This window comes from Malaya genurostris, chromosome 1, assembly GCF_030247185.1.
Source record: "Malaya genurostris strain Urasoe2022 chromosome 1, Malgen_1.1, whole genome shotgun sequence".
Lineage (NCBI taxonomy): Eukaryota > Metazoa > Arthropoda > Insecta > Diptera > Culicidae > Malaya > Malaya genurostris.
This window is the reverse complement of record NC_080570.1, coordinates 72,357,403-72,374,103: the sequence shown is the minus strand read 5'-3', so window position 1 is coordinate 72,374,103 and position 16,701 is coordinate 72,357,403. Positions and strand designations below refer to the sequence as shown.

The window sequence follows — 16,701 nt, the reverse complement described above, 5'->3', positions numbered from 1 at the left end:
CATACAGTCAACAGTCAATTCAAATACCGAACACCATTTGAAAAAAACGCGATGGTAGCGTAGTCTACTGGATTTTGTATGGAAGCATGCATAAACTGAACTTTTGCTAAGCCTTATCCCTCAAAGGTTGATATCTATTGACGTGTTTTTATCAATCATACGGGTAAAGTGTCAGAAGTATTTTACCTTTGAACAGAGAAGGTTTGCAGCCGACTTAGTGAAGTGGTTTCAATATTTTTGCAGTTGTGGCCGGCTCAGTTAGTTCCACAGCAAAACCAAAACAAAAGTCCAAACTAGGAGAGATTAGCAATCGGCTTTGAGAAGGCATCGAAAATATTATGTTAAAACTGGGCTTGCGTTGTCGATGTTGACTGGCGACGTAAAAGAGAATTCAAATTTCAAAATTTGAAAAATGGCCGATTCGGATTGGAAGAGCCGTGTTGGAATTGACATCAATTTTAGCTCTGGAGATGAGAATGACGACGACGATGGTGACAGCAGGTATAATAACAATAACATTGTTGCTTTAAGTTATGCGATGATTGCAAACACATACACAAGGGTAGGTATGTTGAGTACGTATGTTGCCTCCGGGAATTTCCTGTGCATTGCCGTGAACTTCCAAGTTGCTTTGAAGGTGGAAATCGAACCAAAGATAGCATGATGGTAAAATGCCTATAGTCAAGGTTGATGGCTTATTATTTCGCTACTGGGTGGTTATGCTTGAATTGAAAAGAAGACCTGTTGACATAGATAATTAGCGTTCGACTCAGTGTTTGTCGGAAACTAAGCGAATGGATTTAGAATAAAATGAAGGTGTATTGCAGATTTGCATATGGTGGTATTTAATGGGAGACAACCGTTTGTTTATTTTGTGATATAGTACTGAGTGTGTGGGATTAATGATGTATTGCAAAGTACATAGCCGTATCAAGAAACGCAACTCTTGGAGTGCAGATATTAGCCTAGGTTGTAATTTTTATCAGCGCAGTGTGTTGAGGAAGGCGCCCATAGATTATGTACCTTCGGTGATTTTTTCGTATGTTTGCTTCCAACATGATAAGCACTTTGCGTACATGTACTAGCGGTTGAATGAATTTTCGCGTTTCCAGCTCGTACGAGTTGTGCTGACACAGCTTTAGGGGCACACAATGGCGCATTGAAATGCGTAGTGCTTGAGCGGCACGCTGTCAAGCAGAACTGCTTTGCTAAACTTTTTGAGCAGCCGGTTGTTGAGAGTGCATATATAATTTGTCGGTTTTTAAAGCACTCCCAGTAATTTATATACGGGTTGTATACGTTCACCATACAACCCTCGAATATTTGTTCATAATTGATTTGTTTGATTTTGTATTCTATATTTAATAACGAATTTACGTAATGACTATGTCTTCAGTATGAAATGAGTTGATTTGTAATGTAGTGTTCAAATTTGGTTTCTAAATATATATAAAATGCTGCAAGGTAAATTTATTTATAAATGTCAAGATACATATTTTAAAGCTTTCATATCATTTAGTGGGATAATAGGACAATAGCGGTGCTATGTGAAATGTCGAAAAAAGTATAGTCCAAACATAAAGATCTTTTAATCCACATAGTGGGGTAATGATGCCGTTATCATCATGCAAATTTCATTTGAGAATTTTCGACCGCTTCCTCCGGTATTTCCGAAGCTGGAGCCCGGAATAAGTATAACCGAGAATAGTTTCTCTAGTCTATTAATCATAAATTGGAGATCCGAAATGAGTTCATTTGATCTTCAATTAACAAGATCAGCAAACCAGAGTAATTTACTAACCAGCTAAGAGTTTATAGTTTCTTTTTATATAGATATTTCTAAAAAAAACACTCCTGAATATAAAATTTCTACATTCACAAAGTCCCATGTTTTTTCTGGAAACGAAAGTCGGGTTCGAATAAAGTTCAAAAATTTGAATGAAACTAAGTTTGTTTCATTTGAATCTAAGGTAGTAGAAATCGAAACCACTTTCTTCGAGTGCACAAAAATTATACGCAAATACACATAAATACGCGATTTCGATGAATTGATTCGAATGGCATATGGTATTCCGGGACAAAAAGCAGATGAAAATTGTTTTTTTTAGTGCAACGTGTATGTCTACGTCTAATGATGCATAAAATACTCGACCATTTTGAATCAGTTAATTGAGAAAGCTGATTTTATTAAGAGTTTGATTTTGATTTAGTATATGTTTTCGTTTAGGTGGAGACACTTTTCTTTTGTTTTAAATCAACAAAATTTAGTAAAATTGTTGTGACGCACTCTGAGCAAGAAGGAATAATGAAAAAAAAACACGATAAAAAGGAGAGAACAAGAGAAATTTATTTATTGTTTGCATGCACGGAAAGAAACCCGTTACTGCAGTTATGATTAGAAAATCATGAAATCAATCATTTTGACTTATCATGAAATCATGAGCAATAACTCTTCTCCCATGAAAATTACTCATGGTTCGAAAATGCGTTATTTGAAGAATGTATTTCTTTCAAAGCTCGTAACTCTAATTTTCTACCCGGATATCAATTTGAACTCTACGCCTCAAGTGATGTGATAGATTAATAGATTAATGGTAAAGCAAAAAGCAGACATTGAAAAGCAAGACCTACTGAAAATGTTTACTTGATCCTGGAGCATGTTATTTAATAATATTGTTGTTTTACCCACCGGCTGATAGAGAATTAAACATAACATTGTTATGATAATGAACCGAAAATTGACATCATAAGAGACTAAGCACGGCTACGCTTTTCATTTGACAAAGATCAATGTTACATTTTGCTCGAATGTATTCTTACATATTTGATGTGATCGTTGTTGCTAGAATAATATTCCGAGAGCTAGTGTTTAATTCGATTGTGAATTTGGAACACAAAATCAAAACTGAAGTAATGAACGCAAGTAAACACGTTATCTTTTGCGTTGTCGTTTTTCAAAAACAGAATATTTTCTTTTTAAAATAAGTTCGTCGTGCTTTTCGCTGAATTTATAATGCAAAAATGACCATCGTTGCAAAAATCACACATAACGCCTGAATTTATGTTGCAAAAATTACCATCGTAGCAGAAAAACGCCTGCAGTTATTTCCAACAACGTCAAGTGCGGTTCGTTTAAATTTCATCGAAATCAGTCCGAATGGATCATGATCCGAGAAATTTTAATCATGGTGTATTATCATAACATAAAAATATATAATTTTCCCCAAATCATGACTCGTTTTGCTCATTTCTAGAATAGGAATTTTGCCCGTGTGTGTGTAGTACGTGTTGTCACTGTTCTTTCTGACATTTTGTTTTGCGGTAAATCGAAAATCGATGCGTTAAACATTTAAGATTCTGTATTTGTTTTTAAATACAAAATTAAAATACAGTACATTTAAGGGTAAAAAACAGTACACAGTATTTGGGTCTAAAACACAGTACAATTCTGTAAAATACAGTACGGATACGGACGTTAGTCATATATCATTCGAATCAGTTTGCCGAAATCGTAAAACGTCGAATTCGTATGTGTACACAAATATGAACTCAAATTTCTCTAAGACGGTAAAACTGATAATTTTATAAATTCGGCTCAAAACTGTTTCATTATGTAGTTTATATAAATTGTTGACCATACAAACAGATTCCGGCTACATCGGTTCCCAGGTAGGAACCGGAACTGTACCGAAAATAGCGGCCACAAAATTTAAAAAAACGTGAACTAAAACTGTAACAAACGAAGCTACTTTTAAATTTTATTCGGATCCGATTTTCGGTTCCAGAATGACAAGATTTCAAATTGTCATTCAGAGCGACGATGCAAAAAATGGAAAAAATAAATTCTAAATGGTTAACAATTGGAAAAGTTGAGTTAGTTTATGTTCATACAAACTTTCTTATCTTTATTCTAAATACAATGAAAAGTTTTTAGAAAAATCCCGTAGTAATTTTTATTAAAATATGAGTCATATGAGAAAGGCATCATTACACCATAAGGTGAATTAAAACAGGTTTTCTACTTTTGAATTGCTTTTTGAAAGACAAAATCGGAAGCGCTTTCTACATCGTATTGAGACAAGGGATGAATAAAAGCAAGATCAGAAAGACGTCCTTCATTATGGGTTGCTCAGACCGTCAGAAAAAAAACACAGGGAAAGTCTACCGCCGGCAATTGATGGGTTTGAACCTAGCATTCCACCAGGAATCGATCGTAGCTAGCGAGAGACATAACAATTCCCAGTGAAATTTGTCGACCAGCATAAGTCCGATCATCGGCCCGATTATCGGACCGATTGAGCTCGATATGGGACCGATCGTAGCGCTTCGATCGGCCCGTCATCGGACAATTCTGCACCATTTGCATCAACCGCGTCGTCCTAAGAAAGCTTTATTTTTACATTATGTATCGCTAGAGAAACAGAGCGAAGGAATATCAAACAAGGCACATTCAAGCCGACGTCTTTCCGATAGGGGGTGAAATAGTGTTAAACATTCTTTTGTTTCGATCATAGAGGCTTTAACCTTAAGGTCATTCGCCTCTTAGGGCCAGAAAAACTCTGGCCCTATGTTCGGAGTTGAAAATCCAACCCCGATATATCCCATCCTTTGCGTATCAGACATCCGCTCTCTGCTTTGGTATTTCTGGTACTGGTACTGGGAACCCAGTAAATCCGAACATCGGACGCATCGTGCAAGAAAGCTTTTGATTGCGTTTCGAGCTTACATAGTGTATCGGTAGAACAAAAGAGTGAAGAAATACCAAAGCAGAGAGCGGATGTCTGTTACTCAGGGGATGTGATATATCGGGGCTGGATTTTCAACCCCGAACATAGAGCCAGAGTTTTTCTGGCCCTAAGAGGCGAATGACCATAAGGTCAAAGCCTCTATGATCGAAACAAAAGAGTGTATTTCACACCCTATCGGGGAGACGTCGGCTCGAAAATGCCTTGTTTGATGTTCCCTCGCTCTGTTTCTATAGCGATACATAATGTAAACATAAAGCTTTTTCAGGTCGACGCGGTTGATGCAAATGGTGCAGAATTGTCCGATGACGGACCGATCGAAACGCTACGATCGGCCCCATATCGTGCTCAATCGGTCCGATAATCGGGCCGATGATCGGACTTATGCGGGTCGACAAATTTCACTGGGAAAGTCATCTTGCTCCGAAACCGGAAGTTGGATCTGACTGAAAAACAAGATGTTTTATAGAATCTTAAAACTTTTCATTTGAATCTTAGATCGGTTCAGCCATCAACGAGGAAAATGAGATACACAGTTTTAATTTCGTTTCACATATGGGTGGTCCTGTAGTTCTGGAACCAGAGGTCGGAACCAAACATAATTCAAGAACCTTGTTTGGGAGTTTGTAGAAAACGGTTGAGTCATCTCCGAAAAAAATTGAGTGAAATTATTTGTCACACACGATTTGCTGATCTCGACGAACTGATTCTAATGGAATGTGGCTGTAATGTTATTCCAGCATGTATTGCTGTAAGTAGTTTAAATCGAAATAAATATGGAATTGCTTTCAACTCGAAAATTCTGCCATCATCTGGTTTACTTATGACATATCCGAGGCAAAATATCATGCTGTACACAGTATTTTGGGTACTTAGAAACAAATGTATGTAACAGTATAAAAAAAATCGTGTTTTATGTTGCTCCCAACCATTTCTTTGCCAGACAGCGCTCAAAACTCCTACTGCTGGAATAGGGGAAAAAGTCGCTTACAAACAAATTTCGATATCTCTGTTATAAATGGACGGATTTTAACAATCTATGGCTTGTTGGATGTTGTTACCGTGCGGAATCTAAGTCTGGAAATAAATTCTGTTTTCATAGATACTGTCAAAATTTTGACATCAAACTTTGCATAGCTCAAAAAGTAAACATCCGATTTCAAAACCATTCAATAGCGTTCAGGGTGACGGGGAGACCTTTCATTTGCGACTAGTTTGATCAAAATCGATCCAGCCATCTCTGAGATCTCGACCTCTTAGTTGACAACACACATACATACACACACACACACACACACACACACGGACATTTGCTCAGTTCGTTGAGCTGAATCGATTGGTATATGACACTCGGCCCTCCGGGCCTCGGAAAATTTTTCTAAAGTTTGAGCGAATTCTATACCTATTTTTTATATTTATTAAAAAGGTAAAATAATGATGAAAAAAAGGCTTAAAAACGTATATTTTGACTTAATAGTTTAACATTTATTTTATTTTCCTTTCAAATAACGGATGGGCAGAATAAGATCAATACCAAATATATTTAAATTTCATTGCAAGTCAAGTCGAGTGTTTGGGATGTTCAGTCAACTTTCAGTCCGAAACTAGTGAAAGAATGGTTGAAAAATGTAGACGAATGTAGCATTGCTTACGACTTTAGTAGATTCTGCTTTAAGATGGTCGGATATGCAAATTGTTAAACCTGAACCCGAACAATTTTTTGACGTGAATACGTCTCACTTTACTATGAGGCGCCTTTTCGAAATTTACCCTATGCGAGAATGATAAGTCATATACAAGATATTCATGATCATGAATGTCTCCTATTGTATCTAAAGTATCAACATAATTTTTGTTACATATCATCAAAAATACGATCAACAATGTATGATCATATTTTGATTATATTGTATGACACAACCACAAATAATTCAAAATCGAAGTTATCTGAAAAATAAGGAGTATACAAGAGAAACACTCATGACGCATGTTTGCTTTTCTCGTACTCGCGACGACGGTTTTGAGGTAGTAAACATTAGACATTCCATTTCTGCGATAACTATTGGCAAAGACATCATATTAACAATATATCCAGCTCTCACATTCCCTGAACAAATCATTGGCAACATCCTTTTTTGCGAACATGGAACCCTCAGGTGAGTCCGCATCGAATCTAGTACATAGAAGTAGGGGAGAGAAATGTCAAATTCGTACGCGCCAAAATAGCAGCACTGCGCACCCATACAATTGACATGATATGTTGAATGTGATGCCGTACGATGGCGTTGCTGAGCTGAAGATTGGTTTCGTTCCAAGCTGACTGGGTCTGCTATTGGGTAAGTTCAAAAGGTTAACACTGGATATATTTCGTTCATTGAGCAGAAATTAAAACAAGGGCATCTTGAGCAGTTCATTCAGTCAGGTCCAGAGCTCAGTTCTAGTATCAGAAATATAGTTCAGGTTCAGGATTCAGTTTCAGAATTAAGCATTCGGTTTCATATGGAGTATTAATATTCTGCTGTTCCTGCGTTGAACATTCGAGGTAAATGTCATCTATGGCATCATCAATTCGGAATTTATCGGCTCTTCTGAGACTCTCCACCATTTCCGCAAAGAATTACTACGATATTTTATGCATTCGGTATTAGCAAACCGGCATTTTGCTTTAATATAATATTATAATAAAATAATAATATAATAATATAAAAATATTAATATATTGATATAATAATATTGGCACTGTATGCCGTTCGCAGTCCACGTAGTGCTCGCTCTGGTGTGGAAAAAATACGGCGGGATTCATTTTGTACCCCGTTCGCAGTGTGAGTTCCGCTTCAAACAAGGGCAGTTACAACCACATTAAGCTGTTGGTCGTTTGCGCTGGAGTAAAATACACCAAAAATAGAACAACGACACAGAAAATTTTACAAATGAAACTTTCGATGAATTATAAATAATGTTCACGAAAGCGAAAGAATTATTGAACTGTTGAAAAATCCAAAGCGGAAGTAAAGGTAATTAATTTGGTTAATCTTTCGCAGTGCGAACTTCGCACCAAACGTGAGCAAATAAAACCAACATTCAGCTGTTTTCCGTTGGAGAAAAATGCATGGTGTGTGTTGGTTTGAATGCGTTTTGGTGAGTTCAGAATAAGTAAGTGGTGTCAGATATCATATTGTTCATTAACTCCGTTCCGTTGCAAAATGGAAATCTTAACCTTATCTTAACCTTAACCTGACCCGATTCCGTCAGATTCAAATACTCGAAACTCGACAAATTCTCAAACCTAAACTTGTACCCACTGATATAAAATCTGACCATACACGTTCTAGGCCTAATTTTATTGCTGTAAGTAGCTCACCGATGTCTAACCTTTAGCGAGAACTGAGTGGTCAACCGATGTATTTTGCTGAAGGTTAACATTTAGACTATCGTTAAACGAGTACCTTGCTCGAACGTGCTTTATTGTTGTCCTGTTCGTGCGAAAACCGCGGAGTGAAACCGTTATATCGTTCGTTTTCGGTCACATTCACATCTGGATGCGATAAGATAAGAGAGACTCAAGTTTTTCATATTTCGTTAGGAGGTTTCTTCTATTTGCCTGTAACCCCTTTGCGGAAAAGTTGTTCTACGCCACCGGTAGAATTTTATATTTCACAAGTCAACGGTATTCTAATTATTCACTATTTTAATTCTACTAATATTTCTCTCATGCTTTTCGATTTTTAGCAGCACCGTGGTAGTACCATTCGCCGATGAGCCTGATTTCGTTAGTGATTTCTGCAGCAGCTCTCAAGATTTAGAAGAAGGTATCCGGATATCTTCCGTAGACGACGTTCTCAGCCGATACGCGGACCAGTATGGTAGTACGCCTCCGAGGACAAGAATAAAGAATAAAAGCCGAAGCTCTCGCCAAAGAATGTACGTATCAGGAAAGGACATTTTTCTGCTCCGGAATTTGAATTCCGCCATATTGTTTTTTTTCCGCAATTGGCCAACAAGATGGGCTTCGAAGAACTTGAGTGTGGTTGTTAAACTATACCTTCTGTTGATAGTATATGGCGGTTATTTGAACTGTATGGAGCAGGAAAATGCATTCCATGAGATAAGATAAACATTGATCGAATGAACATTCGGTATATAAATATTTTCGTTTTTATCTCTTCCATCGACTGTGTTGTTTAGGGAAGGAAACGTCCGAATGCGCACTGGAAGATTGGCACGACCACGTGCCGATCGGCGCAACACGGTTGATTGTGCACTATTGAATCAGATGATAATGGAAACTGATGGAGACGAAAAAGTCCGTAGTGATAAACGATCGACGCAACTGCTGCGAGAGTCGGAAAGGGAACTGAAAATGGCTGCAGCAGTTAATCCGGTAATAGCACGGAATTCAGCAAATCTTGGTCCGACTGTAGGATCTATTGAGGAGCGAGCTGAAAGTATGCCCATTGCTCACGTCACTTCTGGAGTCTCGCCAGGGGTGATTCCAGCATTGATCGAGTCGTGCAATCGTTTCATGAGCGTCAAATCACGACCTGTAGGCTGTAGAACATCAGCTCCTCCGTCAGCTTTCGCTAATTTTCGTGATTGTTCGATAAACACAGGATCAGAAATACCTCAAAATCGGATTGCTTTCCACGAAACATTCTCCAACTTGATCAAACTAGGTAGTATTGATAAGGATAGGACCAATCGAAATATAATCTCCACGGAGGAACGACTTTGGCAGACTCATGTTAACGATTTGATATGGTTAGAATTACAAGCGTGGCACGCCGACCGTTCGGTCGAGCAGCAAGACAAAATCCTTTGTCAGGCTAGAAACGAAATTGATATGTTACTGGAAGAAATAATGAATTTTCGATTCCAACGACATTTTGCCCGAAATGTAAGTGAGTTAAGTCAAGCTGATAGTGGTTTGGGATCAGAGGCAACAGCTTCCACATCCAATGGAGACACCGTGCGCGAGTTCTGTTTTGGATGTTTATCGATGTATTGCAAAGATTGCTTAGAAATCCAAACGATCGCATTGAAACAGGTGGAGGATCTTTTGCTCCGATTAGAGTCCAAGGAGAGTTTGTTTCCGTCTTCTAAAGCGATGGGAATGGCATTTCCGTTGTACCAGAGTGATGAATTTGTTGGCAGAGTCAAAGCAATGTGTCTTTGGTACAACATGACTAAACAGCATCGATTAACTTTGTTAATATTGGGTAAATTATTGGCAAGGCTTCAAGGAAACAAGAAACCTTATCACTGGCCTATTATGGAAACGGATAGTTCTACAAGTTCTTCGGTGCAAGAAGAATCTTGCGAAGTTGGTGATAGTGGCCTTGGTGAGTCAACATCCAGTTCGACTGGCAGTTGTTCAGCTAAACGTGTTCAGTTCATAGAGGAGGGAAGTGCCACAGAAAGTGCAAACAGTGACGAATCTGGTCATGAATATTCTGACATGGAAGATTTTTCAATTCGAACGCATTATTCTCTTAGTGGAGAAACTGAAATGAGTGCATACATTAACACGATAAATTTTTACAGTGTGAACTCCATCACGGAAGTTACTTCGCATACTGCAAATAATTCCACAACACTATACCGAAAGTATATCGAAAATGTGCTCAAGTGTCGTGGTCTTGGAAAGTCGTTAACTTTTCTGCATCGTTTACATAACGTTGTATTGCGGAAAGCACAATTAACATTGGAAAAGCCAGACACCCAAGAACACGAAGATGATAGTTTGTTTATCGAGGAAGATGTGCCTTGTATTGAACCCCCGTTGGATAGAGAACAGGAAAGTGAACTCCGTCGTTTCGGAGCTTGGAGTAGCGAAGCCAAACAACTTAATCTACCGTCATACGTATCGGCCTTTATCTTCCTATCGCTTATTCCTTTGGAAGTAATTCAAGAGTTTCTTAAAATGCGGCTGGAGACAAGGCCGGTTCAACCAAATCCGCTGAGTTTGGAACAACATATTAAGGAGTTGAAGGAAGGCCTCACACTTGCTATGATTCATCGAGACAGATTTCAGAAGCATATCAATACTGCTCTGAATGATCGCGAATCAGAACTGGACAAATATATGGGAGTGTTGGAGACGTTTGATGGTACGGTAAGAAACATATTTCAGTTATATCTAGAATATGCTGAACAGTGGATCCTTGTGGCTACGCCCGAGGGTCATCAAAAATCAGCGCTAGATGAGGAATGGCGCTTCACTAAATTGGTATGTCCAATGATCCCGGGACAGCATGGTGCTGCAGCGAAACGGTTTTGCAATATTGTAGAAAAAGTTTTGGAAGATACTGGCCGTCGAATGATTACACGATTACGGGAATTGGATGACAAGTTGAAATCGATTGACAACACTGCGGGTGATAAATCGGGTAAAAAGGTGCAATTTTTGGCACTTTGTCGAGAAACACAAGATGTATTCACGTTCGCACGTGATAAAACTATGAAAACAATGGCTTTTGCTAAGGGTTTGTTCCGTGATCTAGAAAATCGCGACTTTCATCGGGACCATTGTGATGAAGGAGAAGAACAGAGTGATGATGGTGTTGTGCTAAGAAACAGTCTCGTTCATAAGAAAAGTCCGGTGTGTCAAGAGGTAGTCGATATTTTACGGCTTCTGAAGAAAAATGCCCTGCTGTTTCGGAATAAGTTGACGTCGGTTATCGAAAATTTGCAAAACGAGTGTCATGTCCGAAATATGGCGGATATGGATGAGAATGACCGTATAGCGGTTTTGTCGAGAACACGTGAAATATTACATCAGGGATATAAATTTGGGTTCGAGTATCATAAGGACTTGGCGAGATTGTATGAAACGAAGGCGGAAAACTGTCGAGATCTTGAGGGCGAGTTGAAACTTTCGAATGCAATCGTTCAATTTGCGAAATTGTGGATGAAATTCGTGACGGAACGTTGCGAACGAGGCAGAGGTCTTCGTCCACGATGGGCAAATCAAGGATTGGAATTTCTTATTTCTGCCTGTGATCCACAGTGTACTAGTCATCTGAGTAACTCAGAGTTTGAAGATCTTAAATCGAAAATGGATGCCTGTATTTCGCATGTAATTGGAAGTATTAAAGAGCCGGAGAGAGTACGACTATCACCGCGCACCAGAAAAGGTTCTCCATCTCCTTCACCAACACCAGGTCGTGCATCGATCCCTACGATAACCCTCAATAAGAATTACCAGAACCAACTCAGTTTACGTGAAGACGGTGTTATACTTCGGTCGCATCATACAGCCGAATCACCTGATATCTATCGGAAGCAGACATCATACGAGAGTGTTCCGGAAATAAGAATCCGTGTACCAACGGATGCCTTCCTGGGAACGAAACCACTACGACAGCTGCGTGTGCGTGACGCTATTAACAAACTCGATAATAGGCTTGATGAAATGTTACGTGACCGTAACTTGATTGGCAGCGTGAAAGAGATAAGCTACTGTGATAAAGTGCTGAATAGAGCACGCAGTGTGAATTTTAGTTGGCATCGAGGCATTAAAATAGGTCAAGGTCGTTTCGGCAAGGTTTACACTGCAGTGAATAATTCATCCGGTGAGTTGATGGCTATGAAGGAAATTGCAATCCAGCCTGGTGAAACGAGTGCGATAAGAAAGGTAGCGGAGGAGTTGAAAATATTTGAAGGAATAAATCATCGAAATCTGGTCAAGTACTACGGAGTGGAAATTCATAGGGTTGGTGTAATTCTCAGTTTAGGCACAATACAATTTTATTTGGCAATTTTACGTTTTCAGGAAGAATTACTAATTTTCATGGAATTATGTCCGGAAGGGACCTTGGAAAGCTTGGTGGAGATCAATGGTGGCCTCCCAGAGGCACATGCACGTCGCTATACGATTCAGTTACTGTGTGGTGTGAAAGAACTGCATCGTCACGGGGTAGTGCATCGAGACTTGAAGACGGCTAATATTTTCCTAACTAAAGATGGAAATTGTCTGAAACTAGGTGATTTCGGTTCTGCGGCGAAAATTCAAGCGCATACTACTTTGCCGGGAGAACTGAAAGGATACGTCGGAACACAAGGTGAGTTTATATTGCACGAAATGATGGTTCTGATTAAAAACTAACTTTATTTTCTGTAGCCTATATGGCACCAGAGGTCTTCACTAAAACCAACAGTGAGGGTCATGGTCGAGCAGCTGACATTTGGTCCGTGGGATGCGTAGTTATTGAAATGTGCAGTGGAAAGGTAAAGATGAGAAGGCAACGATATTATTTGATAAATAAGCAAATTTTTCCTTTTTTTTTTAGCGCCCATGGCATCAGTTTGATTCTAACTTTCAAATCATGTTCAAAGTGGGAATGGGAGAAACTCCAGATATACCGGACTGTTTGTCAGAGGAGGGCAAAGATTTTGTAGAAAGTTGTCTGCTGCATGACCCAAAGCAACGAAAATCGGCGGCGGAATTGTCACATCATAATTTCTGCAAGGTAACTATAGCTGTTAAGTGACATTAATCACGATTGCGTATATAATTTGTTATTTGTGAAACGGTTTTATATTTGAGCAATTTTCTAAGTAATTTTCACTCGAATCAAGGAAAAATTCGTGTAGGCTATGGTCTTATTTGTTTATATCTCACCTTTCTCTATTGGAAGGAGTTGGAATGGCTGAAAAACTCGACTTGAGATCGGAGCCTCGAAGACCCCTAGTGTTATATACCATTCGACTTCGTTTGACTAAATCGGAAAATGTCTGTGTGTGCACCTTTAAAAGATTTTTCTCCTTTCTGTTTTCTCGGATATGCAAAACCGATGCCTATAAGCTTCTGAAGGCATAATGGTATAAATGACGTAACCGACGAAACACACCTTCGTTTTTTCAATGCAATTTCTAGGAGATGGCTAAACCGATTTCAACAAGTTTAGACTAGTTTGAATGTTTTCTATTGGTTGATTGGTTGATCAAGTTTGGAAGGGTTATTGTGAACTTTTCGGGAGTGCCGGCATGTAGTCTTAGGAGGTCCATACACCTTCAGTTTTTCGGACAGTTCAAATGAACCTTGGACGGAATATAAAAAACTGAACGATTCTCAGAGCTGAGTGGTGCGACGTCAGGTCAGTTTCGAGTTTTGTCTTCATGTAAGTTTCGTCAGTTTTTTTCATAGAGGCACATTATTCTGATTAAAAGAAAACTGACAGACTGAACGATTAACTGAAGAACTGTCTGTTAATCGGATGAAACTGAGTTCAAGAGCTTCAGTTAAAAAACCGGACGTTTGTCCGGATAAATTTTTCAGTTAATCGTTCAGTCATGACACACGCAAAACTGTCCGGAAAACTGAGCGTGTATGGACCGCTTTACAGATGACGTAACCGACAAGTTGTAGTTTTCCTCAACACATTATGTTTTCTCGGAGATGCCTGACCAAATTTTGAAAATATCCAACGCGTTTCTGAGCTACTATTAGGATATTTTCTAGGTTCACAATAAACATGCCGAACATTTTTTGCTCTGAAGGTATAATCGTACAAGTTACGTAACTGATAAGTCGCACATTTTCTATCCGAATTTTATTTTCAATAATCAAATTCAAATTTGTAACTGCTGATACTTTCGGTTCCGCAAACCTAAATGGAATTACCAACATTTGTGCTCAAAAATAAATTAATGAAAAAATGTATTGATGAGAATATCTGATTGGCAAGAGAAATATAGAGAGGTTATGCAATTACTGTGAAAATCAACTTTTGTACCGAAGACCGGAGGGACGAGTGTCACATACCATTCGATTCTGTTCGTGGAGTACGCAAAATGTCTATGTGTGTGTAGGTATGTAACATTTTTGAATATTCCATTTTTCTAGAGATGGCTGAACCGATTTAAACAAGCTTATACTCAAATGAAAGGTATATAGTTTCATATAAAGTTTCTGAATTTTATTTTAATCCGACTTCCGGTTCCGAGATTACAGGGTGATTAGGAAAAAAATCAATTTCAATTTACTTATGCCGTTTTGCCTTTCTCATATAGAAAGGTTATGCAATCACTTGAAAAACCGACTAGTGAAAATACCAATCGACCGACTAGTGAATATACCAGTGTGTGTGTGTGTGTGTGTGTGTGTGTGTGTGTGTGTGTGTGTGTGTGTGTGTGTGTGTGTGTGTGTGTGTGTGTGTGTGTGTGTGTGTGTGTGTGTGTGTGTGTGTGTGTGTGTGTGTGTGTGTGTGTGTGTGTGTGTGTGTGTGTGTGTGTCAAATCTCACTAGGTTTTCTCGGAGATGGCTGAACCGATTTTGACAAACTTAGATTCAAATGAAAGGTCTCGATAAACGATACCAGTAGGCAACTAAACAAACCTATTCCGGCTATCCTGGTTCCCGGTATCCGGTTAAGGAAGTACCGGAAATAGAGGTCATATATACCAAAATGGTTCTCACTCACTTTTATCAGCGATGGTATGACAGATTTCCACAAAATTAGATTCAAATGAAAGGTCTCCCGGTCCCATATGGAATCCCTGAATTTCATCCGGATCCGACTCCCGGTTCCGGAGTTATATGGTAAAGTGTGTTCCATATTGTACACCGTCACTTAAACTGGTGAAACAAAAACCGTAAAAAAATGTTAAAAACTGGACTCCAAACCGTTATTTCCAATCTTAGGGTCAATTGAAAGGTCTTATGGTCCTACCAAAAATTACTGCATATTTTCAGATGCAACAAACATTTAAATCGTAATTTAGAGTGCGTACTAGTAGAGTTTGTATGTCATGTTAGTTGGTGGCCGTACGAACCGACTTTGATTATACCGGTTCTCGGGTTCCGGTGCCGGAAGTGCATATAATAGTGAAACCACTTAGTTTTCTTAAGGATGACCTACGCAATCAAAGCACTGTTTTATTCTGTATGTTATACTAGTTAATGCACAAACAATCCTTTGGTTTCTTTCAAAAATCGAAGAGAAAAATTTTGAATAGAATACCACAATATTATATGTACATGAGAAAGGCATCATTACACCACTAGGTGGATTAAAACAGGTTTTTCATTGAAAAACACTGGTGGTGTGGATTTTTTTTTATTTCAAAGATATTTTTTATTCAGGCCTATTTGCGTACAAGCTTTACGTGGCCGATTGAGCCGATTTTTTAAATAAGTTTTTTTTTTAGTTGGATCTCGTTGTCACCCTTTTTCTAGGGGGAACGGAGCTTCCATTTCCCCCCTGCGAGGATTGAGGGGCACTTCGTTCGTGGTTCGTCTCGTCATCCATTGTCGCATCGATGGTATTGTTGTCGATTTCAGTCTTCTTTTCGTTGCTAGTTGCTGTAGATGCACCTTGTTGTATATTGGTTGCAATTGCTGGTTGGTTGGAGGGTAAGTTGTTAACTGCAGCCGGTGTACTTTGTTCTATAGGGGATACTGATGGTTTCGTTGAAGGGGATGCTTCATTGTTGTTGGCGGCTGTCACAGGTGTACTGGGGTTGCTTGGGGTTTGTGTGAAGGAAGCACCGTTGTCCTTTGGTGTAGTTGTCTCCTTGTCCAGTTTATCACATGGCTAACCGTAGTGAACAGCTTTTTGACAATATTGACATGTGGCCATCTGATTGTCATAGGTAACAAGTGATTTGCACGGAATTCTTGTATCTTAACCGAAAATCACATAAGATGGTATAGGCTTCTTCAAGTGTATGCGTAATAAACGTACGCCATTTAGAATACCGGGGAAAAAAATCTTCCACTTTTCTTTTTCGATTGAGAGAATTTCTCCGTATTGGAACATAGTTTTGCGAATATAAGAATCGGTGACGCTGACGTATATACTGGAATGTTGTGCTCAATGTTTTCGTGCTCCACATAGTGCACATTGTTATTGTCTTTTGCGAATTTATTTGCATCCAACTCATTACAAAACTGGATGTAAACAACATTATTCGTCTTATTGCATTGAAGTAAATGCACACGTTTAATGTCAAGATG

At 38.8% G+C, this 16,701-nt stretch overlaps 1 protein-coding gene across 1 annotated transcript in view; it reads left to right on the top strand.

Annotated features, from left to right (window-relative positions):
* Nucleotides 1–186: 186 nt before the first annotated feature.
* Nucleotides 187–16,701, top strand: part of LOC131440437 (mitogen-activated protein kinase kinase kinase 4) — a 30,821-nt gene continuing 14,306 nt past the window's right edge. Inside the window, exons 1-6 of the mRNA XM_058611711.1 lie at nt 187–501; nt 8,475–8,666; nt 8,931–12,456; nt 12,517–12,805; nt 12,865–12,971; nt 13,034–13,213. Coding sequence (XP_058467694.1) covers nt 413–501; nt 8,475–8,666; nt 8,931–12,456; nt 12,517–12,805; nt 12,865–12,971; nt 13,034–13,213 — 4,383 coding nt within the window. The 5' untranslated portion in view covers nt 187–412. The remainder of the gene's footprint in view (nt 502–8,474; nt 8,667–8,930; nt 12,457–12,516; nt 12,806–12,864; nt 12,972–13,033; nt 13,214–16,701) is intronic.